Genomic DNA, 12,610 nt, shown 5'->3' with positions numbered 1-12,610 from the left:
GCGGGTGGAATAATCCTTTTTCTCCACCTTTCCTCATATAGAGGCATTATTCTTTTATACCCTTCTCCATTCCCCATTAGTGCCCTTCCTGATTGTAACACAGCTATTTTTCTGAAGAATCAGACTAGCTATTAGAAGTTTAAAACATACATCACGGAAACAGTTCATTTCTCTTTGGTTTGAACATTTAATTATTCGCTATCAGCATGTGATAGTTTTTCTGCAAAAACATGTAATTGTTTTTTGTTGGAGAGCTATATGAGTTAACTCATTGAGATCTGAATGTCAGAAGCTCTGAGGTTTGGAGTCAAATGCTGTGATCAGTTACATTGCCAAATGTGAACTCTGGAATCATTCGCTGAAAGATGCTGTGTATTAACTATGCCTCACTGGACTTGGTAGCAAATCATTTGTGCTGATTGAACTTAGGCCAAACTTTTTTTAATAACAAAACCCAGTCTTTTTGCAGAATCCTAAAATGCAACTTAAAAAAGCTAGGTGAATGGTGAAGTCAGGTGACTTCAGTCTTTATGTCATATAAATAGAATGTAAAGTTTATATGAGATAGTTTCCATCACTGAAAATTTTGGCATTTCTGCATGCTTTTCAAATACTGTGCATTGTTTAGCTGATAATTAGAAGCTCATTCTGTTGGGCTGAACAAGCAAAATATTAGACATTTTATTGTCATACAAGGTTATGTTTTCAGTAACGTACCTATAATTTCCCTTAGCTCAAAATGCAATATTAGATACTTAAACTGTTTTCTGTTTGTAGACTTTGATACAGCCTTACAGCCTCTGTGTTTGAAGAGATACTCTATAGGTTATTTGTAAAATTCATATTAAAATTCAAAGCTTTTCTGATAATAATGTCATTGATATTGTTTCTAATTCATTATTTCTGTGCTTCAGTTTTAACCATTATACATCCAAGAGAACTTCTTGATCCCATTTCATGTTCAAATTAGGCATGTGAAAGCCATTTTTTTTAATTTTCAAAAAATATGGTAAAAACTCCCTCCCCAGCATGGTTTTTATTTTGTCATCTTGCGTCTTTTGAAGTAGCCTAAATATTTCACAAAATCTCTGTTCATATAGAATTATCTGCCTGAATATTCTGTAGTGTAAGACTTATCTTGAGTGACTTTCATAGTGTTAAATGTTTATAATTTAAAAAACTCTAACTAGCAATGACCAGCTCATAGCAGTTTGGAATGCTTGTTATTTCCTTTTTGGATAATGTTAGACTATCAAGATAGAAATCAGTTTTGATTTAATGTTCATTATAAAGATTTTGCACATCATAACCAATACTTTTCATCATAGAGCAGGATCATGCCATCCTATACTATCCAAGATCATGAATTTATTTAAACAAAACAGAACAGTTCCAGTAGAAGATATTAAGAGATGTGCTTGCTGGAGTGCCCATTGTTACAACAGCTCTGTCATTACCAGGCAAAAGGAAAATACTAAAGAAGGGATTTGAGCCTGGGTCTCAGCAATATTGCAGCTGATTAACCTAATTGCTGGATTATTCTTTGCTGCAGTCTTCCCCTCCTTTCCTCTTATTTAGCCTCTTTTTGTTTCAACACTTGGCTTTCTACCCATTTTTCTATATCAGAGGGCTTGACTCTGCAATTATAATTACTTTTATAATAATGCAAACAAAATAGCTAAGCACACAGTAAATTTGTAGGCACTGGTTCATGACGTTGCTTAGTGATATGAGATGGATACAAACCTGGCTGCGGCTTGAATGGGACAATATGAGATACGTATTTTATTAGTAACTTTGTACTCACTATGTTGTCAGTATAGTGCAATTTCCATTCTTAACTTTTATCCTTTTAAACCACTTAGAAAATTCCATGAAAATGAGTACTAAAAGGAACAAGTTGAATGTACGCAAAAACCAAAATCTACCCCCCCTCAAAAAATAGAAAATATATAATGCAAAATAGTGACTCCATACCCAGATGAATATGTATTCCTCTACAGAATATAATTACAATAAAGTTACAGTCTAGTTATGAATCAGAATTAAAATAAATTTTTTTACAGAAATTTAATTTTTAAATGCAAGTTACCACTTTATCAATAGGTTCTTTCCTTGAACTGCTGCCAATCTGAGTGTCTGCCCACTGAAACCTCCATAGTAAACTGCCTCATTGCATGGTTAGGAATTTAATGTTACTTTAAATAAGGATGTTGTCCACACTGCAATTCTGATAAAAGGTCAGAATTTAAGCATGCAACAACTAAAAGAATATTAAGTATATATGTAGATCTTTGTTGAAACTTGCAGTTTCTGTAAGTATAATCAGAACTTGACTTGCAAATTTGCATTGAAAGATGTATCCCTAGAGAAAGATATTTGCTGTTTAAGGAAGTATTATCACTGAAATATGAATAAATAAGCAGAGGATTGTGGTAAGTACTGTATGTCATGTAGGTTCTGTTGTATATATTGTACAGGTACATCTAGCTGCACAAACAAGTCTCCTTTCATTTCCACTGGGAAATGATGGTTGTATGTATTATAAATTGGACTTCTGCACTAAATAATCTTTGTCATACCTTAAGCTGTTTTAGTGTGTTGGTTATTGCTTAGGTACGCATACATGTAAGTAAAATCCATGTGAGAGTAGGTATGCATGGAGAATGGGCAAAAGCAAAAAAAAAAAAAACAAAATCACACTGTATGGCTAGAATAAGAACTATTACTTTCAGCTTACTGTAGTTACAGTTAACTTGTTTTAAGTTATCTGGTTCTTGGTTTTATGCAAGTGCTTCTTTCTCATCTCCCAGTTATCACAAACCCTCTTAAAGTAGCCAGTGACAATCAGGCACAGCATATTTCAAGTGAGAATATTAAGCCAAGTGAAGGCTGGGAACAAAATCTTTTCTGTAAGAATAGAATGTCACGGTGTTAATGTGTTTCATACACTGTGAATTACTGTCGTGTGATGAACAGCTTTCACTTTTCAGTACAGAGTATTTTCTCTGCCTATCTGTCCTTTTTCTGTTTATAATCACATTAAGCTATTTGACAGTTGGCATGAATAAGGACTGTAGACAGGTAGGAAAGGGAAAAAAAACAACTCACTCTTTATAGGATTTTATGACTGCAGTCTTGATTCTCCTTGGATGCTGAATTCCACAACAGTACTGCAGCCTTAAGCAGTGCCACCCTTATTGTTAATAGAAACTTAAATCTAGACATTTCTGCTGGGCTTCCTTGTTTTATTTTATCACTGCAGTGATAGTTGAACTGGTGATTTCATTTACTGTAAGTGGAAATTGTCAGTAGAAGCTTCAGTTAATGTGGGAAGGAAATCATGAGATCCCTTTCTATGTAGATTGTATGTTTAAGAATAAAACTAGAAGAGACAAAGTCTGTAATATAAACACCTATAGGAAGCTAAGGAAATCACATCACTTCATTTTTTGTCTTTATCCTCCTTTAGATATTATGTGTATGGTTACCCTATAACCTCTCTCCCTTATGTGCTATCCAGTTCCCTAGAACTGTAGAGAAACTGTAGAGAAGAGGAAAAAAGTAGAAATGAAGGAGGGAGGATTGTCTTATGTATATGCCAGCTATATCTTTCTCTGGTGATATTTTATAAATATTTTGTTATGAAAATACATTTAGGATTAAATAGTAAAACCAAAAATGAGCTGTGTGGGAACCCCAAATAAATGCTTAGGTAACCTCATGTAAGTTGTAGACATTTTCTGCTTAGCAGAGGAGGGTAAAAACAGAGGGGAGTTAATTTTACATATTTACCCTGGCAGATTAAGATGCTTATCATAATTTGAATGCTGCTATGCTGAGCTATAAACTGAAAAACAGTGTTAATGAAGAAATCTAAAAACTCTTGGAAAAAAGACTTAGCTCTGAAGAATCATCTGAAGCTTTGATATCATCTGAACTTTTACAGACTTCCCTTTGAACTATGGAAATCATATCATACTTTTTGTAAAGGTTATGATACCAATTTGGGTAATTGTAACAAATTTTACTCTTTGATTAGACCAGTGTCATGGGAACAGAGACTGCAACTTCTTTTGTCCTATACTGAATGTGCTTCTAGTAAAGAGCAGTTATTTTTTAATATAAACTGTTCAACAATTCCTCAGTCAAGTTTTCTCCCTTGTTCTGAATATCTGTATTTCAAAATATTTTTGCCATATGTTCTGGCATGAGTTTTCATTTTTCCTAAGCTGTCTCGTTTTCTTATTTGCTGCATTTATTACAAACCTGTGTCCATTTTTATTATTTCTACTGGTGCACATTCCAATTTAGTATCCTCTGTGGGTTTCATTATCATGCTGTTAATCCCTTCTTCCACTGACTTAATGAAGATGTTAAACAAAATCAAGCCTAATACCAATCCCTACGGCACCCCACTTCAGTTACATTGGCATTTTCATTACTCTCTCCTCACAGACTATCAGCTAGTTAACAGCATTTATATTTAGGAGAGTTAAAAAAATTATTTTCAGGTATGCCTTATCAGATATTTTAAGAATCCATATGAATTTAAGAATTATAAACATTGTCCTCCCTTATCTCTGCATATAGAATTCACTAAAAAACACAATCACCTGCAGCAGACATAATATGCATTTTCTAAAAATGTGGTATCCATTGCTCGAGAGTTCATGTCCACATTGAGTCATTTCTCTCACTTTACACTGTTGGATACTAGTCTTTCTTCCCTTGTTTGTCTGGACCCTGACAAGGCTTTTAGTTTCTCTAGTAAATACCAATTTAAGTGGCTCATTCACAATCCCAACCCCAATTTTTAGGAATAGACTCATCTGAGTACATTTTTAAAAAATTTGTTGTGTTTGGCATCTTTATTTGAAGTGACATGAATAATAAATGAGGAAGTGTTAATCAGTTTGGAGGTTTTACTCCATCTTTTAGATAAGGTATGTTCATAAAGCTAAGTGTTCTGCAATTTTTCACAGTTGGCAGATTTGCTAATGTGCTTGTGTGAGAACTTGTGATTTTTTTCAAAAGCTTGAGAGGAATGGTAGGCTTTGTAAAAGGTGGCAGATTAATAGTCATGAAGACTAGAATTCCACTGTCCCAAGGAAGAAATGCATCAAAGATTAATACTCTTGTTAGCTTGCTCATTTTAAAATAGGGAGACTGCTCTTTTTATATTTAGGAAAAAGCACCCTGCAGAATGTGGAGAACAGTTTATCCTCTATGGCAATTAAGTCTTTAAGCTGTCTACTGTAATTTTCCAGGAAGGAACAATATGTACCCTGGGCACTAGCACAGCACATGGGCCAAAATATGTGAACTAAGGAATGAGTATTTTTACCTCCATTTTGTTCATTTCTTATCTCTCTCTATTGGAGATTCTAAGTCAACTAAAACAAGAATTGTGGAGATGATATCAGACTAGCTGTCTGTCATGCCCACATGGATGTATTTGATGGGAAGCCTTTCTCACCCACTTTATTGGAATCTTTCTAGATGTTTATAACAACAGGTTCTGACTTTAAAGCTGCATTTATTTTTGAGTTATGTCTAATATTACCTTGGAATATGAATGACAGTTTGTGAGGTGGGTTTTCTGTTGAAAATTTCAGTTTTTGAATCTTTGTCTTCTGTAAATCAAAAGTGTGGGGGCTTTATTTCTGTCAGTTGTAGAGCAAAATAAAATTGATTTGACATTGATCAATATTTAAAAATAACCAACACACTGCCAAAAATATGTATGCAACTACTACAATTTTCTTTGATAGAACAGTTTTTGAAAGATTAGTTTCAAGCTAATGCTTTGATCTTACCTTAAGTTTTTGTCATGATCATCCCTCTTAACTCTCTACCTTTAGAATTTTTTTAATCTTCAAGGTACTACAGACCTTCAGAAATGTATTAGATGAGATTGCCTGCTGTAAATCCAGCACTGTCAAAAGGCTCATTTTGAGGTATTTTACTTTTAGAGGATTGCAGAGGTGTTTACAATTGGGAAGTATAGAGTATATTTAGGAGATATTCATTATGTTGGTTTAGTATTCATAGCAGTATTGTGGCTTCTTCAGATGCACTGTTGAGTATAAAGGACTGACAGATTTTGTGCTGCTTGGTGTTTGTATACTGTGTGACATGATGCTTCTCCTTGGTATCATTTAAATTAGGACATACACAAAAGTTTTAGGTGTGTTGATAACGTTATGACACTGTGTTCAATGTCAAATATGGCTTTGTGGGATAATGTATTTTAACTTTCCTAAACTTCACTGAAAAAAAAATGCACCCTAGGTTAGCATTCATGAAATTGCAGTCACTTCTTGTTAAAAAAAATGTTCTATGAATTTTCAACACCCAAATATATAAATTCAAAGAGAGAAGTTTAAAACACACATTGATAAAATACATTTTAATAGTGAAGAACAATACAAAATGAGGAGGGCTTTGTAGACTTGTAGATCAGGTGATCAGATACATATTGAAACATCCATCCCAAAATGAAAACTAACAAAATGGACTCACAGCATCTGATAAATGAATTATAAAACCTTTAAAACTGTGGGAATGTTACACCTAGTTCAGTAAGATAGCCATAATATGCTACTGATTAACTGTTAATGGGTTTTTTTGACCTAACTAGGAAAAAAAAAATATCCAAAGGGAAGTTCTGAAGTTTTGAGTATGATGTGCAAACTAATTTGACTAAGCTACATATGGAGTCTTAGCAATTTAAAAATTTTTAGTCAAAGATAATAATAAATAGTAGTAGTAGTAGTAGTAGTAAGGAATATATCCTTCATACTTTAGTTACTGATAAAGCTACTAATGCACTTTTTTTTTTTCTCACAAGAAAGCCTGCATCAAACTCAACTATGTGTTGTGAACTCATTCCTGGAATTTTCAGACTATAAATTTTTACAGTTCAAGAAAAACATGAATTATATTGAAGGTTGGATGTATTAGAACCGTGTTAGTCAGATACAATTTGTTTTCATAGTATGAACTTCAAGCTTTTCAATTGTTCTTGTCTAAATGCTGTCTTTAAAAAGTTTATTCATACTAGTCAGTTGAATAAAAGATGTCACATTACAAAAAGCAATTTTGCCATCATTATCTAAAACAAGAGGGGCCCTAGGAAGAAAGGATTATCATATATTGAATAAAAAGTTCACCACCTTGCAGCTTTAATCCCGTTAGAAAAGATTATTTCTATCTAACTTAATCAGCCAGAGGTCTTTATTGCCTGGAGTATTAATTGATTTAGGGCTTCATTAAGGTCAGAGGTAGCCGTGGCTGACCAGAGGCAGCCTATTAGTGTGTTGTCAGTTCTGCTTATTTACATTGACTCAGCCTAATAGTGGGTCGTGTCACTGTCGGGTCAGGGGGTCGCTGAACCTTTTGTGCAGCCTGACCTGTTAAAGGGCAGCAGTCACTCAGACACCAAACTGCATTCGTAACAAAGATTTGCCTGATTGCATATTGACTCCTGCCTTCCAAGAAACATGCATTTGTGGTGCAACTATTAGCATTTGCCTAAGTGTCTGTGGGTGAATATTTGAGATCCCTCTGTTAGAAGTTTCCAGCAAGTTTTATATTGTCAGTTAATCACAAGTTTTATTAATATCAGCAGGAACAGTTTAATCAACTTTCCATAGTTGCTCTTGGCCTTTAATAAAAACTCAGTGCGTATCTATAGGTATCCTATCACTTCCTTCTTTTGTTTCTTTCTAGGCAATAATAGTTGCAGCTTTTCCTTTCTAATTAGCAGCTTAAGTTAGACCTCATGCAATTAAGTCTGGTTTTCTCATTGTTTCTTTTTCTGATACATATATATGTGGGAGATATGTTGTGTACTTTTGGTAACTTAGAATACTGGTAAAAACTATTTCATGGTATAGAACAGTTCCAAGTGGCACTGAGTGAGTTCTTCTGACTGTTCCTTTCCATGGTACCATAGATGCTTTCCTTCTGTTTCCTAGTAAGCGAAAGCACCTTAGATAAAAAATCTACTATACAACTTTCTATTGGTATAAGCCATGTCCTAAGTATAAATTATACTTATTCCTGCAAGACAGCCTCACTGTGAAAAGAAGTAATTCTCAAATAATCTCTTAGCTTCCTATCTGTGAGGGCATGCATTGCATCCTCTGAGGTTCTGATTGTCCACTGAACTCCCCTGATTATTTACAGTTGTGCTGACTGAGCAAAAGAGCTGCTAGACTATTTTGTTAACTTGTAAGGACTCACCTTTCATTTAACTTGCAATGATACAAATGAAAATAAAAAGGGAAGAAATGTGGAATCACATGAGGCTCCATTTGTAACCTACTTAATGCTGTGAAACAATATTGGAAATAAACTTGTACAAGTGAGCATCTCAGCAGTATGAAGCTTGAGTTTTCAGGGTTGTCTTTGGTTCAAGCCTTTATTTAAATTTTACCACCGGAAATATGTGTATGGTCTACAGTGAAAATCAAAATACTAGTGAGTCATCCACGTATATGTATGGATCCTCTAAGGATCAATATAGATCCTTTATATTGTAGTTTTGTTCTATGCTGAGTTTCATGTATAATGCAAGTCGGCCAGGCTGGATACACTGTGAATCTAAACCCTGAAAGATCTTCTGTTGTCCTCGTAAGTGCTCCAAAAAGATAAACTGTTGCAAGGTTCTAGCAGGGTTTTGCAGAACACTTTCACAACACAAGTACTGACACCATACATTGTGACAGCTCCTCTTGTAAGATTTCAGTACTGTGAACAAGATAGTATGATGACTTCCCTGTTTTAAATGCCTTTTACTCTGCTAACAATTATCTGTGTAATGCTTCAAACATTCCAGAGACAACGTCTTGAAATCTGCTAAAACAGTGTTTGTACTGGTTTGCTGCTTTGTCCTTGCTGATTATTTATGCTTGCTTTTCATGACTGAGTCACTGGGAAAGAGAAGAGAGATACCCCTCCTCCTTCCCTTATTCTAAATTATGTCCCCCTGCAATACAGTTGCTGCAAATCTGTGGCCATTTTTTATCCTTTTCCCCTCTTTTCCCCTTGCATCCACCCTTCCATAACATGGTGGCTTGTTGGAAACATTGTTTTTCTATTAATTGCATAGTAAGATACAAACAAGTATGTTAGGAACAGAGGGATTTTTTTCAATTGGTTTTTAAAAAACTGCAAAATTCCCGCTGAATCTTAGCCAAAAGTGGTGCCAATTTTGCTCAAATCCTTCCGAGATTTTTTTATGACCTTGCTTATGACCAGTGGGGCTAATTGTATCAGAACTGTCCAGGATACTTTAAGAAAGTGCTATCTTGGTCTGTATTTCAAAACACTGACAGATATTTTATCGTTAATTAGTATTCATATTATGTCTCAAACAATCTGTTCAAGAATAGGGGAAGTGAACTGGTTGAACAGCTCTTCTGTCTACCTAATAATTAACATGGGTGATGCGTGGAAAACCAGCAGCTCAACAGGGGATAAAAAGGAAGAAATACCATCAGTGTGATTTTTTTTTTCCTGTAGGAATATAAACTACCTGCATTGGAGTTTTTGACTAATGCACGGATTTTACTTTGCAGAGGTGAAAATGAATGGTTTGCTTTAAAAACAAACCTGTGCCCCTCTGAATCATATCTTTCTGAATTTGTTTCTCATCTTGTCAGTATGCCACTTGGTAGCTGGCTGGACTCCCTTGTTCAGTGGCACATATTTTAAAATAGCACTGTAAAAAAAAGAAAGAAAAGAAAGACCATTTGTTCCTGTAAACCAAAATATCGCTTTCATATATTTTTTTCCAAATTCAGGATTATATATAGCATTATCAAACAATAGTCCAGGTATTTTAAACCATTTAAATAGTTGATGTGTGTCAGTTGATATATTGTTTCCTCTCTGCCTCCTCCCCCTCTTCAGCTGCTAATCATAGAACTTGTATGCCAAATTGTATAAGATACTCTTCCAATAGTTACATGTGTGAGTCTTTTGTGAGACACAGACAGTTATGAGGACAGATTTGGAGTTGCATATGGGTCTGTCACATGGTTTGATTGCCATGTCTTCTAGGACACAGATTTCTTTTTTAATTATTCTTAATTCTGAGGAATTTTTACAGTTTATACAGTAAGTTCTGCAAAATTCTTCCGAAAGATTCCTTTCTCTGTCGTTACTCCTAGCAAAATTCTTCCTGTGCTGACTTCAAAGCTGCTTACACCCACCTTACTTCCCACTTCTATACTTAGTTTTCTTTTGATAGTGTATAAAATTTACTGTTTCACTGATTAGGATATGCACAGACATTCTAGAGAAGTGCAGCATAAGACGATGAAAAGTTTTGATATTTACATTAAGATTTTATAAAAAAAATCTTTGAGATGTCTGAATAATAAGAATAAATGTTTCCTTTCCTGGCTGCTGTTAAAAAAAGTAGGTCTTCAGAGTGTTGCTGGGAAGATTTTGGAAAATAAGCCCAAAGTAACTGCATTGCAGTAGTAAGTCTGGCCACCCAGTAAAGTCCATTTTCAAAAGGTGACCCATCTCTTTGTTCAAGTAGCATCTCTTTGTTGAAGTGGCATTCTTCAGCATTTTATTTTCAGTCTGCAATTTGCTTTTACCTTCTGGTGGAATAACATCACTTTTTGTTCATACACAGTCATTTAGGTGTTCTGCTAATATATTTTTACGGTGTTTTTAAATTAATTTACTAAAGATGTTACAGGTGTCTATTGATAAATTCTTATATGGTTTTGTATAAAAAAAAATTAAGACATAGAAGATTAAAAAATAGTATGGAAGATAATGTGCATCATCACTCAAAAGAAAAGAAAACAAGAGCATTTTTAACCATGGCATCAGTGTGATCCAGCAGCTGTAACAGTCCACATCAGATTATTGTTGTGAGCTGATACCAGCTAATCCATGCATTATCTTTAGCCTAGTTTGCTCTATTTGTAACAAGTTATGGCAAAGAACAGTACTATTGAAAGATACCAGCTGGAAGAGAGAAATGTGCTGCACTTGTCTTGTGTAAACTCCCAGAGTCTTATGTACTGGATCTGATTCTCTCCTAGGTTGGTGATGTTCTCTACTGTGCCGGACAGATTGCCCTGGTGGCCTGCACGATGCAGCTGGTGAGGGGCGGCATCCGCGCCGAGGCCAGCCTGTCCCTGCAGCACGTTGGGCGCGTTCTGGGAGCCATGAGCCAGGGGGCCGCGCTCCACCACGTCATCTCAGCCTGCTGCTACGTAACTGACAGCAAGAGCATTCCTATCGCTCGCTCCCTGTGGCAGAGGAAATTAGGAGAATGCAGAAAGGTAGCTGCCCTATCCATTTTCTTCTTTCTGCGCTTTTTTACCTTTCTAAGTCTTGTAGTAATATCAGAATTTCGCAGTACATTTAAGAGGGGTTCCAGTAAAGGTTTGATTGAGCTGTTATGTTCTGGCTCATAAGTGGTTGTGTACAATTGAGAAAGAAAATTGCTTAATAGAAAGTTATATTCACCACTAACTTTGTCTTAATTCCTCAAAGTATTGTGTTAAAGAATTCTTAAAGAACAGTCAATTTCTCTAACAAAATTGTGAACAATACCTCATCTGAATTACTTCATTGCGTAATGAGAAATGGGCATTTTAGTTCAATTTTTTGTCAGTTGTTCTGTTGAGAATTTTTTGCCCATTTGCTTGTAAACAGTATTGTTATGATAACTGAGTTTAGCAATTTACTGCTCATTATTGGTTTATATTCAGCTGGACTTCTAAGACCACATCTGGACATGCATATTTTTTTATTAGTAGGGGTTTAGGTACAAAGCAAAGCAGAGAAAAATACTTACCAAATAGTTTTGTTACAAGGGAAGGGTGGGGGGAAATTACCCTGTCCTGAAAATACAGTTGTCCTGTTAATGAAAAATTGTTCATGACAACAGAGATTTTATATTGAAAAATGATAAACTGTTCTTCAGTTGTACTTCTGTCTCAGTTATTCTATAGTAATAGTGAAAACAAATAATGCAGTTTTTGTTTTAGAGCAGCCTTCCAGATCCTGTAAGATACTACCTTTCTCTGTGGAAGACAGAATTTGGTAGCCCTACTCTGAAGGCAGATTCCTTACCTGTGTGGTTTTGTCCAGGTTTTGGTATTCCAGTGCTGCTACAGACAGTTCTGTTAAATACCATGACATGACATAATGGTCAGTTTTTGCCAAGGGAACTGAATCAGCCAAACCAAAAGTATTTTATTATTCTTTATTTTAAGCAGTGGCCAAAGACCTCAACCAGTAGGAACCTACATATTACTTAATAAGAACAAATGGTTTGTCAGTTGAAACTGTTCTCCTTCTCTCATCCATGAAAAAAGGAGTTTGTGCAAATAAAACAGTTCAGCTCAGATCATTTTGTATAACATCATAACTATATGGATATATAATAATATATATTAAACATATATAGATATATATAATAAATATTTAAAGAGGGGATTTAGACTGTATTTCTGTTTGTTGAATGTTCTATATTTAGTAGCAAAGATGGCATATTAAGATAATTGTATTTGAAATGGTGACTAAATCATATGCATCAGAACTGCCAAAGGTGTTTTTTCTTTAGAGC

General features: G+C 34.9%; 1 protein-coding gene across 4 annotated transcripts in view; it reads left to right on the top strand.

The window, feature by feature from the left end:
• DPH6 (diphthamine biosynthesis 6) overlaps nucleotides 1–12,610 on the top strand; it is a 183,701-nt gene that overhangs the window by 116,561 nt on the left and 54,530 nt on the right. For all 4 annotated transcript variants that reach the window (XM_064713980.1, XM_064713978.1, XM_064713977.1 and 1 more), the window contains one exon: nucleotides 11,076–11,318. In XM_064713980.1, coding sequence (XP_064570050.1) covers nucleotides 11,076–11,318 — 243 coding nt within the window. The remainder of the gene's footprint in view (nucleotides 1–11,075; nucleotides 11,319–12,610) is intronic.

This window comes from Zonotrichia leucophrys, chromosome 5, assembly GCF_028769735.1.
Source record: "Zonotrichia leucophrys gambelii isolate GWCS_2022_RI chromosome 5, RI_Zleu_2.0, whole genome shotgun sequence".
Lineage (NCBI taxonomy): Eukaryota > Metazoa > Chordata > Aves > Passeriformes > Passerellidae > Zonotrichia > Zonotrichia leucophrys.
This window is presented reverse-complemented; position numbering and strand designations above follow the sequence as displayed.